The 23,678-nt window shown below is 42.9% G+C and overlaps 1 protein-coding gene across 1 annotated transcript; it reads left to right on the forward strand.

The window, feature by feature from the left end:
* Positions 1-1,276: 1,276 nt before the first annotated feature.
* Positions 1,277-23,333, forward strand: LOC115108218 (tumor necrosis factor alpha-induced protein 8-like protein 1). Its single transcript, XM_029632306.2, has 3 exons — positions 1,277-1,620; positions 20,345-20,624; positions 21,049-23,333. Exons 2-3 carry the CDS (start codon positions 20,353-20,355, stop codon positions 21,335-21,337), a joined length of 561 nt encoding a protein of 186 aa, XP_029488166.1. The 5' UTR covers positions 1,277-1,620; positions 20,345-20,352; the 3' UTR covers positions 21,338-23,333.
* The last annotated feature ends 345 nt before the right edge of the window (positions 23,334-23,678 follow it).

The following is a 23,678-nucleotide window of genomic DNA, read 5'->3' on the forward strand; positions in this document are numbered from 1 at the left end:
ATATACATTGGTTGATTCTGATACTTTCCAAGTGGGAACCTCATTTTTCCACAATGAGTTTCCAAGTCGGAAATTTCCAAGTTTCCCGAGTTCCGAGAGGTCTTGAACACGGCATTGCTGAGGCGCATGGGAAATTGCAGTTGAAATGTTGTCTTTTTACCAAATTTGATTACATTAGTTTATTTTTGTAAATTACGTATCTTAAAATTACATATCTCATGCTCATGTGTGTCTATTGGTTGCTGTATACACTAATACATGTTTTTTGTCTTTTGCCAAGTAATCACAGAGGACATGTAAGTTGAATCATTATTCGGTCACCTTTCTATGGGTGTTTCTATGTAGGATACATGATAATTGAATAGAGTGTGTATCTCAATGGTTATAGTGTGGCTCAAAGATGACCTGCAGTGTGTCAATGTTTGCTGCAGTTTGTCATTGGTTAGAAAGTGGCAATATCCAAACACTCCACTAAATGGCGCTCCTGAACAAGCTTGCCATCGAATTAACACAACCCAATGCACCACGCGGATGCAGGAATGCTGTGATAAGGATGACAATAAGCATAAAAATCAATAACATTATGGATGACTGGATTGCAGAGTAGCCTATGAACTAACTATATGAATGTGGCGATATTCTATAAATAAGATTAAGATTATGCATGTAACCTACAATATCTGTTTGAAATAGCCCTATTTTTAATATGGGTTGAATGTTTATCAGTTATTTATATTCATTTTTATCAGGTCCATAACAGAAAAAATGGCTTGTTGATTGTTTAAAACATGCTATTCACAATGAACAACATAACCTCTGGAATTCCTGCTAAACCCATCACTTCATAGACCAGGGGAAAAACTGTGCTGTCCTTTCCAGAAAACATCTGCTGTTAAACACCTAATGTCTGGTTTAACAATCTCTCCCTCTCTCTCTCTCTCTCTCTCTGTGTTCTACATAAATCCGTTTGTGATTAATAAAGTTACCCAACTCAGCTACTGAGGCAATATTTTCCTTTAATGAGGTCAAATATTAATCTTCATGAGTTATGATTAAATAATTGGGTAGTCCACTGGACTTTTTGTTTATAACATTAACCAACTCCCCATAGTTCCTGCTCATTGTTCCCCTAATGCCATTTTATTTGGGAAATTCTCAACCTTGGATTTCAGAGAAAGATGAGGATAATTACTGGAAACCGAAAGGGGAGGGGGATACGGAATGTTGACTCTATAAATGGCTTTTCCCACAGTATGACTGGTTTGGTCAATCTTACTAGGCTATTCCATTGGTCCATAATACCATCAATCTTGAATTTTCGAAGTCCTTCAAGTTTGAAACTTTTTGTGAGTAGGAGTCGGGTTACAACAGGGAGAGAAGAAAACACTCAATTATTTACACAATAGCACCTAATACAACATACATTTACATTAAGTCGACTGAGAAGAGCCTTTTTCTCGAGGAAAGACGAAGGTCCGATTCATGGAGCTGTACATGGATTTGCTATGGATTGCCATGATGAAGACTCGAGATTAATCCTAGATTAAATTGTCAAATTGTAGCAGTGTACGCCGCGGTGTTTTGACTCACACCCCGCATCCGGTTTGATTTGAAGGAAAGGTAAATTAATGGTATTTTACTGAATGATAAAGATTTAAGTCTTTGAGAAACACGTAGTATTGTTTGCTATCTAGTCCTTTGAAACTATACAATGGAGGGGTGGGGGAGGTGGAAGAATTGGGTCAAGGAAGGGGTGCCCAGCTAGCCCACAACCTGAATAAGGGTGTAATATCATTAGATTTTCAATCATTAATATACGATATTGTAGAATATATAGATTTAAAATTCGATTTTTATTTCCGATATTGTAGAATATATAGATTTAGAATTCGATTTTTATTTCCTTTGTTTGATTAATATTAATATACAGTATGAGTTTTGAAAGACAGCTTTACAATATGAAATTAACTTTAAAAATATATATATTTTAACAATCGTGATGAATGGTGTAGTTTAGGGTTTGTCTTATTTATTGAATTTTCAAACATAGTAAGCCTATATAAACATAATTCAACTCCCATAGTTTTGAGGTAAACTATGCTGAATTGACATGCTCCAAATATTCTTTCCTGCACAAGCCATTCATTCTCTTTGAAGTATGTGTATGAATGCCCTCTCTGTGTATCTTCTGGCAGGTAGTACAATTTATCATACAGCACTAACTATGTTCATCTCACTAGTAAAAGGAGAATATGAACGTTTGCATGAATTGCAGCCTTGAATGAGTTGCCTTTTGCAGCTTTAACCAGAAATGATTTATTGTTGCTACCCCACTGTGTATGTACTGTATGTATGTTGCTACCCTTGCTGGCTATGGCTGACAACCAAGTAGGTCAGTTACTGCTAGAGTTTGGTTGCTCAGCTAACTGAGAACTGAGGTCTACTTTGGTCATGTCCTCAGCTTAATTTCCTTAACATGACTTGATGTTGAACCTGTTTGTCATGATTTCTGCCACGCAAGCGCTGCTGGAAATGTATGATTATTCCTGTGGCGATGGAACTCATTGACAAGAGCAGCACAGAGATGTTTCACCTGATTACAAGACTGCAAAGTTCAGTTGGCCATGCAGCTTCAGCTGTTACCTAGGAAACTTAAAACAATAGGTCCACATTCCCTTGGAAGGGCAGTGAATCCTCCCTTATCCTACCTAGAAAGTAGACCATATATGACAGACTAGAGACAAATTACATAGATTAGGGACATTGTTTCTCTTTTATTTTTTATTTATGTTGATTTGTCAGGTTGCAAAGAGCTGCGCACAATTGTCCCAGCGTCGTCCGGGTTTGGCCGGGGTAGGCCGTCATTGTAAACGAGAATTTGTTCTTAACTGACTTGCTTTGTTATATACATTTTTTATTAAAACATGCCATTGCACCAGATTTAGCTAGAGAGCTTATTTACATCTGTAGTCCCTGGGCAAAAAACAATCAACATCATTACAATGTTACAATAGAACACACTATTAAAATATCTATATGTTTTTTTTAAATCAAAATATACAATAATGTCCCTTGGTCCTTCAGATTCTAACATATTAAGAGTGGGAATGTCTTAATGTTCACATGACTTTGTGTGTGTGTGTGTGAGCGCAACAGGCGAGTTGTTCATCTAGAAGTCATCTACCTTTATCTATGAGGCTATTGTCTTACCCAGGTTTTGGCTTGTATTTACTTTCAACCTTTACGGACTTATCTATGACATGGATATCACTGCTGCATCACACCTGCACATTTCATTTCCTGGTTGCCCACCTTATTCATTCACATTCTTCATATATTATTTTCCACCATTTGTCCCTGATGTTGTTTGAGTTTGGCCCCTCAGCCCTGTTCCTGGTTCACCTGTGGCATCACGGCAAACTTCTTACCCTGGTCTATTTTTTAAATTGGTTGTATCAATTGTTAATCTGTGATACATTTTATGAAGCCACATTCATTATTAAACAGCAGCAAGCTCTTTTAGATCTGAGAAGACAATAAAAAAAGGATGGTTTGTGAGTGAAGGCACCGTCTCCCTATTAGGCACCGTGCACAAACCCTGACACAGTGTGGGAGGATGAGAGAGCGACGGCACACGCGCACACTCGCAAAGCTATTTCACTGTACTTGTGCATGTGACATTAAAATTTGAAACACACCGAGGTACATACTGCGCACACACACACACACCAAATAGACCCACTCAAACACGATATATACCTGCACAACCATGTACGCATGCACACATACAGCCATTCAAAACTGCACCTCCACTTTTATGCAACACCTCAAGAGCAGACCAAGAAAACCTTGACGAAAGATACATATGCAGCAGCCAGTAATCCTAATTCATTACCAGACAGTGGAAATGTTTCATGTGAATAGCTGATTGTGAGGTGATCAGTTCAGACTCTACACAAAGCACAACTACATCTTACAAGACCATTTTGGGCGATTCCATGCCAGCATACCCAAAATATTTTCAGGCTATCTCAGATTGTTCTAGCAATTCTCACATAGAAACTTCATTGGGAGGAAAGACGTTTGATATGCTTTTTAAATTTGTAACACAAACCATTTTTGAGAACCATGACATTGCAATTTTAGGAACTTTTTAGACCTGTACATGCCCCCTGTTAGACCCAATGACCCATTAACTGTATATGATACAGAAAACACCAAGGGTGCTTTCACATATCCCCTTATGATCTGGATCCTGTAGTGTTTGGTACCCTGAGAGCGCTATAAAGCATGTGAACTCTGGCTGGCTGAAATTAATCCTGGACCTGCGTGAGTAGTGGGTCCAAGATCCAGGACCAAAATACCAGGTATTGTGACGCAGCAGCCCCTAATCGCGTGGAACATTTTTCTCCGTTGTAAACAAGCTAGCTAGCTAACGTCATGTATAATGTGCGTTTTACTAATAATGCTCCAGGAAACCCCACCAGGGTACTGAATTTCATATGTGAAAACCCCCTTAGTGTCGCTAAATTCTGAAATACAATTTAGTAGATTCATTTGTTAATATGTCAAAAGTTCATTTAAAAACTTTTTTTTAAACAATATACTCTACAAATTCAGTGCATTCAAAGTATTCTGAGAACTTCACTTTTTCCAAGTTTTGTTACGTTGCAGCCTCATTCTAAAGTGGATTCAATCATTTTTGCCCCTCATCAATCTACACACAATACCCATAATGACAATGCGAAAACAGGTTTTTAGGCATTTTTGCAAAGTTTTTTTTTAAACATATACCTTATTTACATAAGTATTAAGACCCTTTGCTGTGAGACTCGAAATTGAGCTCAGTTGCATCCTGTCTCCATTGATCATCCTTGAGATGTTTCTAAAACTTGATTGGAGTCTGCCTGTGGTAAATTAATTAAATTGATTGGACACGATTTGGAAAGGCTGACAGTGTATGTCAGAGCAAAAACCAAGCCCTGAAGTTAAAGGATTTGTCCATAGAGCTCCGAGACAGGATTGTGTCGAGGCACAGATCTGGGGAAGGGTACCAAAAAATGTCTGCAGCATTGAAGGTCCCCAAGAACACAGTGGCCTCCATCAATCTTAAATGGAAGCAGTTTGGAACCAACAAGACTCTTCCTAGAGCTGGCCGCCCGGCCAAACTGAGCAATTGGGGGAGAAGGGCCTTGGTCAGGGAGGTGACCAAGAACCCGATGGTCACTCTGACAGAGCTCCAGAGTTCCTCTGTGGAGATGGTTGTCCTTCTGGAAAGTTCTCCCATCTCTGCAGCACTCCACCAATCAGGCCATTATGGTAGAGTGGCTAAATGGAAGTCACTCCTCAGTAAAAGGCACATGACAGCCCCCTTGGAGTTTGCCAAAAGGCACCTAAAGATTCACAGACCATGAGAAACAAGATTCTCTGGTGTGATGAAAGCAAGAATGAACTCTTTGGCCTGAATGCCAAGCATCACGTCTGGAGGAAACTAGGCACCGCTTATCTCCTGGCCAATACCATCCCTACGTTGAAGCATGGTGGTGTCAGCATCCTACTGTGGGGATGTTCTTCAGTGGCAGGGACTGGGAGACTAGTCAGGATTGAGGGAAAGATGAACGGAGCAAAATACAGAGAGATCCTTGATGAAAACCTGCTCCAGAGTGCTCAGACTGGGGCGAAGGTTCACCTTCCAACAGGACAACGACCCTAAGCACACAGCCAAGACAATGCAGGAGTGGCTTCGGGAGAAGTCTCTGAATGTCCCAGCCAGAGTGGCCCAGCCAGAGCCCGGACTTGAACCAGATCGAACATCTGTGGAGAGACCGACCTGGAAATAACTGTGCAGCGACGCTCCCTATCCAACCTGACAGAGCTTAAGAGGATCTGCAGAGAAGAATGGGAGAAACTCCTCATATACAGGTGTGCCAAGCTTGTAGCGTCATACCCAAGAAAACATGAGACTGTAATCGCTGCCAAAGGTGCTTCAACAAAGTACTGAGGGTCTGAATACTTATGTAAATGTGATATTTCAGTTCTTTATTTAGAATACATTTGCAAAAAATTCTAAACCTGTTTTTTCTTTGTCATCATGGGGTATTGTGTGTAGATTGATGAGGGGAAAAATACAATTTAATACATTTTAGAATAAGGCTGTAACGAAAGGTGAAGGGGTCTGAATACTTTCCGAACGCACCATATATACAATTTCCAGTGAGTGCTCTCTGCTACTTTTACGATTTGATACATTTTATGAGCACCACCAACACAGTAAATGGGGAAAATGGCTTCAAAGTGAACTCCCTTTGCTGGTTATTTGGAGGGCTTTGATTTGTGTAATCACCAATCATGTCAATTTGTATGTACAAAAATAGATAATTTCCTCAAAAGTAGCAGAGAGCCCAACCTGGAAATTTGATGTGTTTGAAGAGTACATTGTCCATAAAATGTCTAAAAAATAAGCTCAATCACAAAGGGTACTTTTTAAATATTTATATTTGTTGAATAAATGAATGCAAAAATTTTTTTTCAGAATATAGCCATACTCTATATTTTAGAGCGCACTATAAAGACACCAAGATGTTATCTGTACGATTCACAGATCGTAGGGTCTTACATGTAGACATTTGAGTCTGAAAATTATGGTTTGCCAATCTTATACATTTTTTCTTTTAGAAAAAGTCTCAGTGCCACTATCCTCGCATGGTGAGGTATTGAAAACAAGGGTGTATCTTTTTGAGGAAGAAAAACATCTTACTTGTTAAACATTTCTTTCTCTGAGCAATTGTATTAGTTTAAAATAATACAATTCCCCAATTTTTTTTAGCATAGAATATGGCTTAGTATTTTAATTATTTCATATATTCATTTTTGCTCCACTTTTTAGACCCCACTCACTGTAGGTCTAAAAAAAGGTCTAAAATGGCCACTTTCATGATTTTGTAATACAAATGTTAAGCATCCTTCCTCCCACTGTTCTGGCAATTCTCACATAAATTCAATCAGAGAGAGCCCAACAAAAATTTGGGCCGTGCCGGCGTGGAATCGCTCTTGTGCATTGTCTCTTATTGTAGATAAGAGGAATATCATACATTTCTGTAAATCTAAGTTCCTGAGACACGTTACAGTACTGAAAAAGTCTATGGGGATTTCCCCCTCCCCCATTTACCTTATTTTGAATTCATGTTATGTATGTAGGCTAAAACATATTATTCACTCCAGAATAATATAAACCCTTGTTTGAAGTCATGTAGATACAATATTTCCAGACCTATTTCCAGACCTGCTGAGTTATTTTCAGTTTCATGGAAACTTCTACACAGGTTTTCTGCCAGCCAATCTAGTTTTGAGTTGGGGGTAGCAGCCTTGAGAATGGGTGGGGATTAGTATAATTTGTCCTGTGGTTTAGGAGGGGTGGAGCCTGAGGCTGAGTGGGCAGGACAGGGAGCTCGGGGTGTATCCAATCACTGGGGCTCTCTCATCTGACAATCATACTAGCCTGACTGACAGGCAGTGAGGTGTATTCATGGATGCCAGGCTTCCCCCCCAAAAAGTAGAAATTATTTTTATTTTATTTATTTTTTGTCATTGTGTTTTATTATTTTCTTTCAATTTGCAAGAGGCTGAATGTATCTCACAGGAGAAAGCATCCGAGCGAGCGAAATAGCGCCCCCTCTGTCTCCGTGTAGGCCATATATCTGATGCTGTCTGATCCAAATGAGTATGACTTTGTTGCCGCCCGTACCATTGAAGGCAAAGGAAGCCAGCGAGCATAGAAATGAGCCAAGCAGCGTTGCGCTAAACTGCACAAGCTCAACTGTGAGTGGTCTTGGTGCACCCAAAAAAAGTGTCAAGGGAAGCCAGCTAAAATGAACCTTTTCCTCAATAAGCATGAATGGAGATAGTGATTTGGACTTGTGGTTTTACTTAATTCTCTGTGCTGGCCAATGACTATAATGGATATTCTGATCCAACTATTAATTCATACATTGTTGTGCTCCTAGCCTGAAAGGAGGGAAGTTCAATATGTACAGTAGCTAGATGTAGAAGGCTAATGTTAACTAGTTAATGTTGCCTATGAATGGAAGTTTGTCTAGCGAGCAAGCATCTTAGCCTGGTAGCCTAGAATAACAAAATATAAAAGTGTGCACTGTATGACAGAGTGATAGACTGTTTCCTCAACATGAAAGAGAGGATGACATTGGTGTTTCTCTACAAGTAGGGTGAGTAAACATGTTTTTCTTCTTGCATGAACGTGCACACACACACACACACACACACACAGAAATCAGAACCATGGACAGCCACATATTTAGCTTACGTTGATTGGACTAAATCGTTTTTGGTATCTTTTAGTTGTCACTGTAGTAGACTAAGCAGAGATTATGTTGAAATGGTGCTGGAATAGTGGAGGCAGGTACTGTTTTCTTTGCGACTTGCGGTAACTCTGTGGTTCTAAATCAATAGTTGTTTAGTGTTCGGAAACATTATCTTGCTTGACCTTGCTGTAGGTCATGTAACTGTCTGTTACTGTACATGCAATATGCTTTGTGGACTTCACTGGACAGGGGTTGATATCTGGTTTTGTGATAAAACAAAGCTGTGGTTGAATTTATTCTGCCACTGTGTCTTATTGTCTCTGCCTTAGGCCTATATATCACAGTGTCAAGGAATATGAATTAACAGGTTATAGAGCAAACAACACAATTATCACAGGTTGTAATATGTCTTCCCCGGTGATTTCTTTTTTTTTTTTTCACGCACCGCTACTTTAGACTGGTTGACCAGTAACTAGACAGACGTTCAGAGCTTGGGCCACATGCTTGGGCCTCCAATCGCCACAGACCCTCTCTGAGCCTCTCACCACACTCAGCATGGAGCCTGTGGAGAACACTTTTCACCTGCAGAAGGGTGAGTGTTTCTGGGCACGCTGCCTGGCCGGATCCCTGGCTGCCAAAGAGGCCCGGGGTAGTGTTTCATTTCTATGAGTTATGTGCGCCTTTTTAGCCTACATGTTTGCCTGCCTGTTCTGCTTTGACTAAGGTCTTGGTTGTTGTTTTTTAAACTGGTTTAATCGCTCTCTGGATAAACTGTAAATCCAATTGATTAGTCAGCATCATTTGGTCTCTCATTCCAGAGTGCCTACCCAGCTCCCACAAACGAGTATTAATTGCGCTGTTGTTGGTGGTGTATATTTTGCCTGAACACACAGTAATGTTGTCGCTGTCATGTCTTGTTCTGTTTTGAATCCATTAAAGCATTGCCTGTATAAATAGTGCTGAGATGGGAGTCAAGCTTGGCCAAGCTTTCTCTGTCTGGGCCCGGTTCACACAACAGCTTATATTTGGCCATAACTCACACTGCACAGTTCCAAGACAGGAATACTTGATAGAAAATCGTTTCATCATTCTAAACACTTGTCCCAAGAGGATCCTTTCATGAAGCCTTCCATCTCATGAAAAAGCGAGACATCAAGAGAGAGAGAGGATCTCCCTGCATTTCTGATTGCCAGCTCTGGGAAGAATTTGTGGTCATTCTTTTTGCTTTGAGTAAAACTTCAGATGCTCTTGAGTATCCATTACATCTGAAGTTAAGTGTTTGGAATGACTGCGGTGGAAGACAAATACAGGCTTTTAATTTAAAAAAAATATATATACATGTTTTTTTATACCTACTTCATTAAGGTATTAGTCATCAGCCACTGACTACATGACCGTTCTTCTCTCTCTGACGGGAGAGACATTTAATGAGCCACCTGAAAATCACTCTCCAGGCTCTGAAAGGTGTCTTTTTTTAATAAAACGGAATGTTTTTTCATCATTCCAGCAGGGAGAGACGTGAACTTTAGATTTTCTTTGTGTGTCTTGAGATGTACAGTCACTAACCTCAAAGCATCCCTGTTCAGATTCTCATTGACACATTGTGATTGAATGTGGTAGGCAAAGTGGTGGTTTTTACATCCACTGATAGTGGGGCAGAGTGTCCCTCTCTCTGACAAGTGTTGCAGGGAGAGCTTGTCGGGTTTGTAACATGGGTACTCCCTTGGAAGAAAAAGCCTCCCGCTGACACTCTCAAAGGAGACCGAATGTTATTCTTGAAAAGATGGAGAAGTCACATAGCAGGCACATTTCATTCTGCAGTCAGTCAGCTGCTATACAGTATTATAAACTGGGTGGTTTGAGCCCTGAATGCTGATTGGCTGACAGCCGTGGTATATCAGACTGTATACCATGGGTATGACAAAACATTTATTTTTACTGCTCTAATTACGTTGGTAATCGGTTTATAGTAGCAATAAGGTACCTCAGGGTTTGTGGTATCTGGCCAATATACTACGGCTAAGGGTTGTGTCCAGGCACTCTTTTTATTTAACTAGGCAAGTCAGTTAAGAACAAATTCTTATTTTCAATGACTGCCTAGGAACAGTGGGTTAACTGCCTGTTCAGGGGCAGAACGACAGATTAGTACCTTGTCAGCTCGGGGGTTTGAACTCGCAACCTTCCGGTTACTAGTCCAACACTCTAACCACTAGGCTACCCTGCCGCCCCAACCCTCTTGCGTTGCGTCGTGCATAATAACAGCCCTTAGCCGTGCTATATTGGCCAAATACCACACCCCCCAGGCCTTATTGCTTAAATAACACATTGCAAATATTGCTGTTCATGAATATGAGCAGTCAGATTAGTATCCGATCACATTTTAGGATTTTAATACTTAATGTTTGACGTTGTTTTCATCTTGGAGGGAGGAAAGATTGCTTGGATACTGACCTATATTAGAGGAGATACTAATGTAGCATGTAATGTTTCTCTTTAACGGGCATAAATACTGACGTGTGGCATGCTAGAGAGAGGCACAGATATAGGCTCCGCTTACCTTCCATAACTTATAACCATAAAATGAGACCCTGACTTTAGAGCTGTATCTCAAATCAAATATTTATATAGCCCTTCGTACATCAGCTGATATCTCAAAGTGCTGTACAGAAACCCAGCCTAAAACCCCCAAACAGCAAGCAATGCAGGTGTAGAAGTACGGTGGCTAGGAAAAACTCCCTAGAAAGGCCTAAACCTAGGAAGAAACCTAGAGAGGAACCAGGCTATGAGGGGTGGCCAGTCCTCTTCTGGCTGTGCCGGGTGGAGATTATAACAGAACATGGCCAAGATGTTCAAAAGTTCATAAATGAGCAGCATAGCCAAATAATAATAATCACAGTAGTTGTCTAGGGTGCAGCAAGTCAGCACCTCAGGAGTAAATGTCAGTTGGCTTTTCATAGCTAATCATTGAGAGTATCTCTACCGCTCCTGCTGTCTCTAGAGAGTTGAAAACAGCAGGTCTGGGACAGGTAACACGTCCGGTGAACAGGTCAGGGTTCCATAGCCGCAGGCAGAACAGTTGAAACTGGAGCAGCAGCACGGCCAGGAGTCATCATGCCAGGTAGTCCTGTGGCATGGTCCTAGGGCTCATGTCCTCCGAGAGAGAGAAAGAAAGAGAGAATTAGAGAGAGCATACTTAAACTCACACAGGACACCGGATAAGACAGGAGAAATACTCCAGATATAACAGACTGACCCTAGCCCCCTGACACACAAACTACTGCAGCATAAATACTGGAGGCTGAGACGGGAGGGGTCAGGAGCCACTGTGGCCCCATCCGATGATACCCCCGGACAGGGCAAAACAGGCAGGATATAACCCCACCCACTTTGCCAAAGCACAGCCCCCACACCACTAGAGGGATATCTTCAACCACAAACTTACCATCCTGAGACAAGGCCGAGTATAGCCCACAAAGATCTCCACCACGGAACAACCCAAGCGGGGGCGCCAACCCAGGGTTAACCTCATCCTACTTCATTAGGGGCTGAGGCAGGCTGAACCTGAACCCGTTGTTCCTGTTGTTGCGGCGCTGCTGCTGTAATGTCTGGGGCCCGGGCTCATCTGGCTGAGGAAATGCAGAAGATTTGATAGCCTGTGGCCTCCTGACCCATTGTTTATGAGCTGCCACAATGTTCCTCTGAGTCATTGTCATTTGGCAGGTAACACATACACACACACACACACACACACACACACACACAGAGCTCGGAGCTAGTCTCTTCACAAATACGCATACATTATAGCAGGTAGCCTAGCCGGTAGCAGCATTTAGCCTAGCTGTTAAGAGCGTTGGGCTGGTAACTGAAAGGTTGCTGGTTCGAATCCCTGAGGTGGCAAGGTAAAAAAAAAAAACATGCTGTTCTGCCCACAACAGCAACTACTCCCCGGGTGCCGATGACGTTGATTAAGGCAGCCCACTGCACCTCTCTGATTCAGAGGGGTTTGGTTAAATGCAGAAGAAACATTTTGGTTGTTCCCTTTGCAATCCTCACACACAACTATTTTGTGTTCTAAATGTGTATTCAGCCAGTAGTTAGAGACAGCCCTATCATTGGCTGCTTTTCAGAACTTCAAATCCAGCTGTATGTATATTGCACATTTCAGACATGGATGCAACACAATGCACTTCACAGAATATATATATTTTTTTAATAATAAATGTTTTACTACACAACAAACATACAAGGATAAAAAACAAAAGAATAACAATAAAAACTGAGAATAAAAAAGCACCCTGAGAAAAGCAAAGCTAAAACGTTGTTATAGCATCTCTTTTAAATATGTCCAAAGTTTCGGCCCCCCTCAGATTCTCTGGCAGGCTATTCCAGAGGCTGAGGGCATAATAATTAAAGGCTGCCTCTCCATGCCTCTTGGTCCTAGGCTTTGGGATAGTTAAAAGGCCAGTGCCAGAGGACCTGAGGGACCTACTGGGTACATAACTTAAAAGCATGTCTGACATGTATTGGGGTGCACAATCGTGGATTGATTTAAAAAACTAATCGAAGAATCTTAAAATTCAGCCAGTGCAGAGCTTTTAAAACCGATGTAATGTGTGCTCTCCATCAGGTCTTGGTCAGTACCTGCGCTGCAGCATTCTGTATGTTTTTCAGTTGACCAATAGCTTTCTTGGGTAGATCAGACAGTTGAGCATTACAGTAGTCAAGCCTGCTTGTAATAAAAGCATGGATATGTGTTCCTCTGTGTACCAGCCTGAGAGAGAAAAGGCCACACCGTATCAATGTTCCTCAGGTGGTAAAAGCTATTTTGGTCACATTCCTAATGTGTGAATCGAAATTGAGTTCAGAATCTAAAATGACACCTAGGTTTTTTTAAACCTGTGTTTTATCTTTATTGCCAAAGAATTCAAATGTGCGGCCAGATTCTCTCTATGTGCTTTGGCTCCAACAATAAGTACCACTGTCATGTCTTGAGTTAGCTGGAGGAAGTAGTGAGCCATCCAATTATTTAAATCACTAATACGGTCAAATAATTTATCTGATTATGTCATTATTGTATCATGTCACTGGTATCTCTGTGATTAGCCTAGCTTTTGTAGGGACTGGTTGTTCATGTCCCATGACATCATAGTTATCGGAATGGATGCTAGTAGTGCACACCCATAGCAAGACTCTTCAATGCCTCTTCATCCAGATGAGAAAAGGAAATAATCAGTTGTGAACATTTGCATAAAACAGTTGTTCATTGTCTGTCTGTTTCCTTTGTTTCCTCTTCTTTTAAAAAAATGATTTTGGATCATCTGCTGGCGCCAAAAATGCAAAAGGCAAAGATGTTTCCCATATCTTGTCATGAATGCATCCCAGATAATAAATAGATAATAAATAATAAATCTGTTATTTCCTCTAAGTATGTAGTTCAAAGTGAAGAAAATCCACCCTCGGGCTTCAGTATGTCTCCATTAACTTGTCCAGTGATTTTTGTTTTTTTTGTAGACATTTAAAAAGTTGGCATTGAAAATAGATGTGACAATTGCCTGCTACGGTACGTTTCCTTTTAACTATCTTGTGTCGATTAAAAAACAGCTGGACATGATGTCACACCGAAAGAAAGAAAAAATACACCTTTTCTCTAAAGATCTACAGTGTAGAATAAAAATTAAGTGGTTGAAGTGTTTCATTACCAATTTAGGCAAATTGCGCAAAAATATCTCCCACCTATCTGTTTCATGTCTCAGTTAACCTGTATGCCCTCCCACCTATCTGTTTCATGTCTCAGGTAGCCTGTATGCCCTCCCACCTATCTGTTTCATGTCTCAGTTAACCTGTATGCCCTCCCACCTATCTGTTTCATGTCTCAGGTAGCCTGTATGCCATCCCACCTATCTGTTTCATGTCTCAGGTAGCCTGTATGCCCTCCCACCTATCTGTTTCATGTCTCAGTTAACCTGTATGCCCTCCCACCTATCTGTTTCATGTCTCAGGTAGCCTGTATGCCATCCCACCTATCTGTTTCATGTCTCAGGTAGACTGTATGCCATCCCACCTATCTGTTTCATGTCTCAGGTAGCCTGTATGCCATCCCACCTATCTGTTTCATGTCTCAGGTAGCCTGTATGCCATCCCACCTATCTGTTTCATGTATCAGGTAACCTGTATGCCATCCCACCTATCTGTTTCATGTCTCAGGTAGCCTGTATGCCCTCCCACCTATCTGTTTCATGTCTCAGGTAACCTGTATGCCATCCCACCTATCTGTTTCATGTCTCAGTTAGCCTGTATGCCATCCCACCTATCTGTTTCATGTCTCAGTTAGCCTGTATGCCCTCCCACCTATCTGTTTCATGTCTCAGGTAACCTGTGTGCCCTCCCACCTATCTGTTTCATGTCTCAGGTAGCCTGTATGCCATCCCACCTATCTGTTTCATGTCTCAGGTAACCTGTATGCCATCCCACCTATCTGTTTCATGTCTCAGGTAGCCTGTATGCCATCCCACCTATCTGTTTCATGTCTCAGGTAACCTGTATGCCATCCCACCTATCTGTTTCATGTCTCAGGTAACCTGTATGCCATCCCACCTATCTGTTTCATGTCTCAGGTAGCCTGTATGCCATCCCACCTATCTGTTTCATGTCTCAGGTAACCTGTATGCCCTCCCACCTATCTGTTTCATGTCTCAGGTAACCTGTATGCCATCCCACCTATCTGTTTCATGTCTCAGTTAGCCTGTATGCCCTCCCACCTATCTGTTTCATGTCTCAGTTAACCTGTATGCCATCCCACCTATCTGTTTCATGTCTCAGTTAGCCTGTATGCCCTCCCACCTATCTGTTTCATGTCTCAGGTAGCCTGTGTGCCCTCCCACCTATCTGTTTCATGTCTCAGTTAACCTGTGTGCCCTCCCACCTATCTGTTTCATGTCTCAGGTAGCCTGTATGCCATCCCACCTATCTGTTTCATGTCTCAGGTAGCCTGTATGCCATCCCACCTATCTGTTTCATGTCTCAGGTAGCCTGTATGCCATCCCACCTATCTGTTTCATGTCTCAGGTAGCCTGTATGCCATCCCACCTATCTGTTTCATGTCTCAGGTAGCCTGTATGCCATCCCACCTATCTGTTTCATGTCTCAGGTAACCTGTATGCCATCCCACCTATCTGTTTCATGTCTCAGTTAGCCTGTGTGCCATCCCACCTATCTGTTTCATGTCTCAGGTAGCCTGTATGCCATCCCACCTATATCTGTTTCATGTCTCAGGTAGCCTGTGTGCCATCCCACCTATCTGTTTCATGTCTCAGGTAGCCTGTATGCCCTCCCACCTATCTGTTTCATGTCTCAGGTAGCCTGTATGCCATCCCACCTATCTGTTTCATGTCTCAGGTAGCCTGTATGCCCTCCCACCTATCTGTTTCATGTCTCAGGTAACCTGTATGCCATCCCACCTATCTGTTTCATGTCTCAGTTAGCCTGTATGCCATCCCACCTATCTGTTTCATGTCTCAGTTAGCCTGTATGCCCTCCCACCTATCTGTTTCATGTCTCAGGTAACCTGTGTGCCCTCCCACCTATCTGTTTCATGTCTCAGGTAGCCTGTATGCCATCCCACCTATCTGTTTCATGTCTCAGGTAACCTGTATGCCATCCCACCTATCTGTTTCATGTCTCAGGTAGCCTGTATGCCATCCCACCTATCTGTTTCATGTCTCAGGTAACCTGTATGCCCTCCCACCTATCTGTTTCATGTCTCAGGTAACCTGTGTGCCCTCCCACCTATCTGTTTCATGTCTCAGGTAGCCTGTATGCCATCCCACCTATCTGTTTCATGTCTCAGGTAACCTGTATGCCATCCCACCTATCTGTTTCATGTCTCAGGTAGCCTGTATGCCATCCCACCTATCTGTTTCATGTCTCAGGTAACCTGTATGCCCTCCCACCTATCTGTTTCATGTCTCAGGTAACCTGTGTGCCCTCCCACCTATCTGTTTCATGTCTCAGGTAGCCTGTATGCCATCCCACCTATCTGTTTCATGTCTCAGGTAACCTGTATGCCATCCCACCTATCTGTTTCATGTCTCAGGTAGCCTGTATGCCATCCCACCTATCTGTTTCATGTCTCAGGTAACCTGTATGCCCTCCCACCTATCTGTTTCATGTCTCAGGTAACCTGTATGCCATCCCACCTATCTGTTTCATGTCTCAGTTAGCCTGTATGCCCTCCCACCTATCTGTTTCATGTCTCAGTTAACCTGTATGCCATCCCACCTATCTGTTTCATGTCTCAGTTAGCCTGTATGCCCTCCCACCTATCTGTTTCATGTCTCAGTTAACCTGTATGCCCTCCCACCTATCTGTTTCATGTCTCAGGTAGCCTGTATGCCCTCCCACCTATCTGTTTCATGTCTCAGTTAACCTGTATGCCCTCCCACCTATCTGTTTCATGTCTCAGTTAACCTGTATGCCCTCCCACCTATCTGTTTCATGTCTCAGGTAGCCTGTATGCCCTCCCACCTATCTGTTTCATGTCTCAGTTAACCTGTATGCCCTCCCACCTATCTGTTTCATGTCTCAGGTAGCCTGTATGCCATCCCACCTATCTGTTTCATGTCTCAGGTAGCCTGTATGCCCTCCCACCTATCTGTTTCATGTCTCCGTTAACCTGTATGCCCTCCCACCTATCTGTTTCATGTCTCAGGTAGCCTGTATGCCATCCCACCTATCTGTTTCATGTCTCAGGTAGACTGTATGCCATCCCACCTATCTGTTTCATGTCTCAGGTAGCCTGTATGCCATCCCACCTATCTGTTTCATGTCTCAGGTAGCCTGTATGCCATCCCACCTATCTGTTTCATGTATCAGGTAACCTGTATGCCATCCCACCTATCTGTTTCATGTCTCAGGTAGCCTGTATGCCCTCCCACCTATCTGTTTCATGTCTCAGGTAACATGTATGCCATCCCACCTATCTGTTTCATGTCTCAGTTAGCCTGTATGCCATCCCACCTATCTGTTTCATGTCTCAGTTAGCCTGTATGCCCTCCCACCTATCTGTTTCATGTCTCAGGTAACCTGTGTGCCCTCCCACCTATCTGTTTCATGTCTCAGGTAGCCTGTATGCCATCCCACCTATCTGTTTCATGTCTCAGGTAACCTGTATGCCATCCCACCTATCTGTTTCATGTCTCAGGTAACCTGTATGCCATCCCACCTATCTGTTTCATGTCTCAGGTAACCTGTATGCCATCCCACCTATCTGTTTCATGTCTCAGGTAGCCTGTATGCCATCCCACCTATCTGTTTCATGTCTCAGGTAACCTGTATGCCCTCCCACCTATCTGTTTCATGTCTCAGGTAACCTGTATGCCATCCCACCTATCTGTTTCATGTCTCAGTTAGCCTGTATGCCCTCCCACCTATCTGTTTCATGTCTCAGTTAACCTGTATGCCTCCCACCTATCTGTTTCATGTCTCAGTTAGCCTGTATGCCCTCCCACCTATCTGTTTCATGTCTCAGTTAACCTGTATGCCATCCCACCTATCTGTTTCATGTCTCAGTTAGCCTGTATGCCCTCCCACCTATCTGTTTCATGTCTCAGGTAGCCTGTATGCCATCCCACCTATCTGTTTCATGTCTCAGGTAGCCTGTATGCCATCCCACCTATCTGTTTCATGTCTCAGGTAGCCTGTATGCCATCCCACCTATCTGTTTCATGTCTCAGGTAGCCTGTGTGCCCTCCCACCTATCTGTTTCATGTCTCAGTTAACCTGTGTGCCCTCCCACCTATCTGTTTCATGTCTCAGGTAGCCTGTATGCCATCCCACCTATCTGTTTCATGTCTCAGGTAGCCTGTATGCCATCCCACCTATCTGTTTCATGTCTCAGGTAGCCTGTATGCCATCCCACCTATCTGTTTCATGTCTCAGGTAGCCTGTATGCCATCCCACCTATCTGTTTCATGTCTCAGGTAGCCTGTATGCCATCCCACCTATCTGTTTCATGTCTCAGGTAACCTGTATGCCATCCCACCTATCTGTTTCATGTCTCAGTTAGCCTGTGTGCCATCCCACCTATCTGTTTCATGTCTCAGGTAGCCTGTATGCCATCCCACCTATATCTGTTTCATGTCTCAGGTAGCCTGTGTGCCATCCCACCTATCTGTTTCATGTCTCAGGTAGCCTGTATGCCCTCCCACCTATCTGTTTCATGTCTCAGGTAGCCTGTATGCCATCCCACCTATCTGTTTCATGTCTCAGGTAGCCTGTATGCCCTCCCACCTATCTGTTTCATGTCTCAGGTAACCTGTATGCCATCCCACCTATCTGTTTCATGTCTCAGTTAGCCTGTATGCCATCCCACCTATCTGTTTCATGTCTCAGTTAGCCTGTATGCCCTCCCACCTATCTGTTTCATGTCTCAGGTAACCTGTGTGCCCTCCCACCTATCTGTTTCATGTCTCAGGTAGCCTGTATGCCATCCCACCTATCTGTTTCATGTCTCAGGTAACCTGTATGCCATCCCACCTATCTGTTTCATGTCTCAGGTAGCCTGTATGCCATCCCACCTATCTGTTTCATGTCTCAGGTAACCTGTATGCCCTCCCACCTATCTGTTTCATGTCTCAGGTAACCTGTATGCCATCCCACCTATCTGTTTCATGTCTCAGTTAGCCTGTATGCCCTCCCACCTATCTGTTTCATGTCTCAGTTAACCTGTATGCCCTCCCACCTATCTGTTTCATGTCTCAGGTAACCTGTATGCCATCCCACCTATCTGTTTCATGTCTCAGTTAGCCTGTATGCCCTCCCACCTATCTGTTTCATGTCTCAGTTAACCTGTATGCCATCCCACCTATCTGTTTCATGTCTCAGTTAGCCTGTATGCCCTCCCACCTATCTGTTTCATGTCTCAGTTAACCTGTATGCCATCCCACCTATCTGTTTCATGTCTCAGTTAACCTGTATGCCATCCCACCTATCTGTTTCATGTCTCAGTTAGCCTGTATGCCCTCCCACCTATCTGTTTCATGTCTCAGGTAGCCTGTGTGCCCTCCCACCTATCTGTTTCATGTCTCAGGTAGCCTGTATGCCATCCCACCTATCTGTTTCATGTCTCAGTTAGCCTGTATGCCCTCCCACCTATCTGTTTCATGTCTCAGGTAGCCTGTGTGCCCTCCCACCTATCTGTTTCATGTCTCAGGTAGCCTGTATGCCATCCCACCTATCTGTTTCATGTCTCAGGTAGCCTGTATGCCATCCCACCTATCTGTTTCATGTCTCAGGTAACCTGTATGCCATCCCACCTATATCTGTTTCATGTCTCAGGTAGCCTGTATGCCCTCCCACCTATCTGTTTCATGTCTCAGTTAGCCTGTATGCCCTCCCACCTATCTGTTTCATGTCTCAGGTAGCCTGTATGCCATCCCACCTATCTGTTTCATGTCTCAGGTAACCCGCGAAAGCCAGCATGGATAGAATGCAATAATGGAATAATATTTGCCATATTCGAATAATTATCATGTGCCAACGTATCGCCGCGGTCCGTGACATGGTCATACTTGCACTCCTGTAGATCTGAAATAATTGGATGGTGAAGCTTGCCAGCCAACCATAAAAGTAAGGCGAATCAATTCAGGCATTCTTGAAAGTCGGGACCATCCTTGTCCTGCAAAAAAAAACAATTGTTATAGTGGAAAAAACAGATTTAGGCATTTAGAATGAAATGTGGGAGTGGAGCTTTTCTAGTTACGTGATGACACCATGTGCCCCCGCTTACCTTCAAAATTATTCGCCAATTATTATATATGACAGTTTCCATCATTATTTTCACAATAAAGAATGCTTGACAAGAAGAATCCACCGCAGTCGAACAGATAAAAATGTCGATCTTTGGAAAATTTCTTCATTACACATGTCGCAAAGACTTGTTTTTTTGCGACATTGCTTTGGCCGAATAAACCTGGGTAACCTAGTGAGTGTCCATCTGTATGACCTCCTCTCTCTCACTCTCTCTCCAGACGTCATCATGGACTCCTTCAGTACTAAGAGCCTGGCCCTTCAGGCCCAGAAGAAGCTGATGAGCAAGATGGCCACCAAGAGCGTGGCCAACCTGTTCATTGATGACACCAGCAGCGAGGTGCTGGACGAGCTCTACCGAGTCACCAAGGAGTACACACGCAACCGCAAGGAGGCCCAGAAGATCATCAAGAACCTCATCAAGATGGTGGTGAAGCTGGGTGTCCTCTACCGCAACAACCAATTCAGCGGGGAGGAACTGGTGCTGGTCGAGGGCTTCAGGTTGATTTATGATTGATGTATTTAGTAATTATGGCTGTAGATAAACTCTCAAACTGTTGCATAATTTCAGCCAGTGATTTTGAAAGTGGTGCTCATGAGGCGAAAGGGGTCCCTGTTTTTGTTTTGTGTACTACGTCATCAAATTGTGTACTAAGTCATCCAGTTGTGTACTATGTTACAAATGTGTTATGCTTAAGATCCTGGAGTGCATCTTTTAATAGAAGTATAATAGTCTTTGATTAGGGTTGCCAACCCTGGTTGTTGAGGGCTGTAATTTGCACAGGTTTTTATTCCAGCCCTAATGAAAACAATTGTGTTGGGTGGAGAGAAAAAAAAGTGGCCCTCTGAGAAATGGGATGTCCTTTGCCATCTACTGTACCTAAGCCATCATGCATAACAACAATGGCCACCGTCTCCTTTCCAGGAAGAAGGTCCACACACTGGCCATGACAGCTGTCAGCTTCCACCAGATCGAGTTCACATTCGACCGGCGTGTGATGAGCGCCATCCTGAATGAGTGCCGTGAGCTGCTGCACCAGGCCATCAACCGCCACCTAACAGCCAAGAGCCACTCGCGGGTCAACCACGTGTTCAACCAATTCGCAGACTGTGACTTCCTGGCAGCTCTCTACGGCCCCTCTGAGGTGTACCGCAACCACCTGCAGAGGATTTGCGATGGTGTCAATAAGATGCTGGACGAGGGCAACCTTTAACCCCCCAGGACCTTTTGACCCCTTCCCTTTGACCTTTGAGGCCTTACCTGGTGGTGTGACATTCACCACATGGTTGCCGCCTTGGCTTTTTTATTTTATTTTATAGACAAACATTATGCATAGTGGACATTTGACATTTTGCCCCTCCGACATTACTGTACAACACTGAAGGATGTTCCAGGCTAGTTAGTCCAAAGTTTCTTCTACGCCTCTTTATTTAAAGGAACAACATGGACCTCTTCAGTGAATGTATATTACAAGCTTTTGTCGATCATTTCCAGTCATAGGACTTCACCAATCCCTTGGAACTGTCTTTTTTTTCCAATGGCTGTCTGTCCCCTGGAAGGTCTCCCAACCACAGCCTGAAGATCATATGTACGAGTAGTCAATTGAATGGGCTGAAATGCTTTTAGAGTGAAGAGGACAATGGTAGATGTTAACCTACTTCAGGACAACCATAAGGGACTCTGTTGTTAGACAGGAGTGCCACTTGAGGTTAAAACGGCACTAATTGTTTTGCAATAATTCACGTAACAGACCAATAATCCAGTTTCAGCATTTACACTCCATATCCTAAGTCTACACTTTGTTTGGATCAAAATACCTTTTGCCTGCTTTGGCCCTAATTACCTGTTTTTATTACAATCACACCAAAGAGTGTATAATTTGGGTCATGGGGGCTATAAAAATGGAGGAAGTTGATTGTGCTGTGCAACCTAATTGTCACCGAGCTGCTGACTCGTCAGCTCTTTCACTTCATCTGAGCTGAACCGAAAACCCTATCCAGTAAACACTTTGATTTCTGCGCAGCCGAGACCGACTCCATATACAGTCATGTTAATGACTGGAGGATATGGGAAAGGGAAGTAGGTTGCCTTTGTTGGTGAGGCCCAGGCTGTTTCGTCACGTAACATAGTATTATGGATTAGAGCAGAGACTAAAACAATACCGGATTGTACCTTCCATTATTCTATGAATTATTCCCCCACTCCAGACCAATAATAGCCTACCTACAGCTAATCCATTCCAACACCCCAGCCTCCATTTAATGGGATTGAGATCACATCTTTGCATGGTGCACGTCCTATTTGGGAGTGAAGTTGTTTTTTAATGAACCATTTAGATTGTTGTTTAGTTTGTTATATAGTACTACCCTGCACATAATGGATGTTATTTTCTTTTCTAGGCCAATCTGTGTGTTATTTTGTATGGCTGAGCCTGTCTAGGAGACTGCGCTGTGGCCTCATTTAGTATTCTCAGTGACCGTGTATACCTGTGAGGAGCTGCAGCAGAGAGTTGTAAATGAGCGCTGTGTTCTCCAGGATCTGCTGTCTCGCTCGCTCTCTTCTCTGTCACAGAAACCTCTCTGGTCTGTACTGTAGCAATTCTGCCAAAGAGAGGAAAGGGAGAGATAAGCCATCTCTGCAATCGCGATAAGGACCTTTCCAAAGGAACATTAGGGTAATCGGTATGCACTTGATGAAGATTGTTTTTTAAAAAAAATGTTTTTTAATTGTTTTGTTATTCCCTCCCATTTTATTTGAAGATGTGGTCTCCATTTGACTTCATCCTCCTACATCTGGGGGAGTTGTATTAAGTGAACGCTCGCAGGACTAGAAAATTGAAGTCCCAGAATAGTTGAGATGGCTTAGTTCTTAAATGTCAAAGATGCCGTTCTTTCCAATCACAACAGTTCTCAGGTTTAAGTCTCAGAGCTTGTGCTCATGACACACTTACTAGCGTTGGACCCAATGTTGGAGGATTAAATACAGACCAATTTCTGCTTCATACATTTTACATTAGCTCACAAAAGATACATTATTTGAAGTAATGTTGTATTTCTACCAATGGAAAGGGAAATATTTTCTGTATTATTTGTTATATGATGTTGTACATGTGTTTGTTTTAGTGTGCCTTCTCCATAGTAGACATGACGAATATACATGATTACTCCTATTTTTAAATAAATTGTTTGTCTTTTCTTGATAAAGCACCACTTATTTTCCATTGTAATGCTGTTTCAGAAGCTAGATCAGAACATAATCTGTGTGCGTCTGGCCCGGTCAGGACATTGTTAGCCATGTTCCCAAACTAAACACAGGCCTTCCTATCTGACAAACAATTTTTGTTTTGGGTCCTTTTTCCCCTCTAAATTAGTTTCCTAACGGACATACCCAGGTCAAAGGTAAAGCTGGAGGCCAATGGAGCGGAAATGGAGCGGAAATGAAGCTTTCCCCTTAGCAGTGATATGGCTACAGTAATTCTACCTTGGTCAGGATTCAGGAAATATATTTTCTATCAGCTTGTGAATGGGAAGAGCTTCTATCATCTAGCTCCAATG

This window comes from Oncorhynchus nerka, linkage group LG24 (genome assembly GCF_034236695.1).
Source record: "Oncorhynchus nerka isolate Pitt River linkage group LG24, Oner_Uvic_2.0, whole genome shotgun sequence".
NCBI lineage: Eukaryota > Metazoa > Chordata > Actinopteri > Salmoniformes > Salmonidae > Oncorhynchus > Oncorhynchus nerka.

Excerpts from the sequence above, each read along its gene's own strand:
- LOC115108218 (XM_029632306.2), top strand. The coding sequence starts at position 20,353 with ATGGACTCCTTCAGTACTAAGAGCCTGGCCCTTCAGGCCCAGAAGAAG. Across the intron at positions 20,625-21,048 it reads GTGCTGGTCGAGGGCTTCAG|GAAGAAGGTCCACACACTGG; the intron begins GTTGATTTATGA and ends TCTCCTTTCCAG.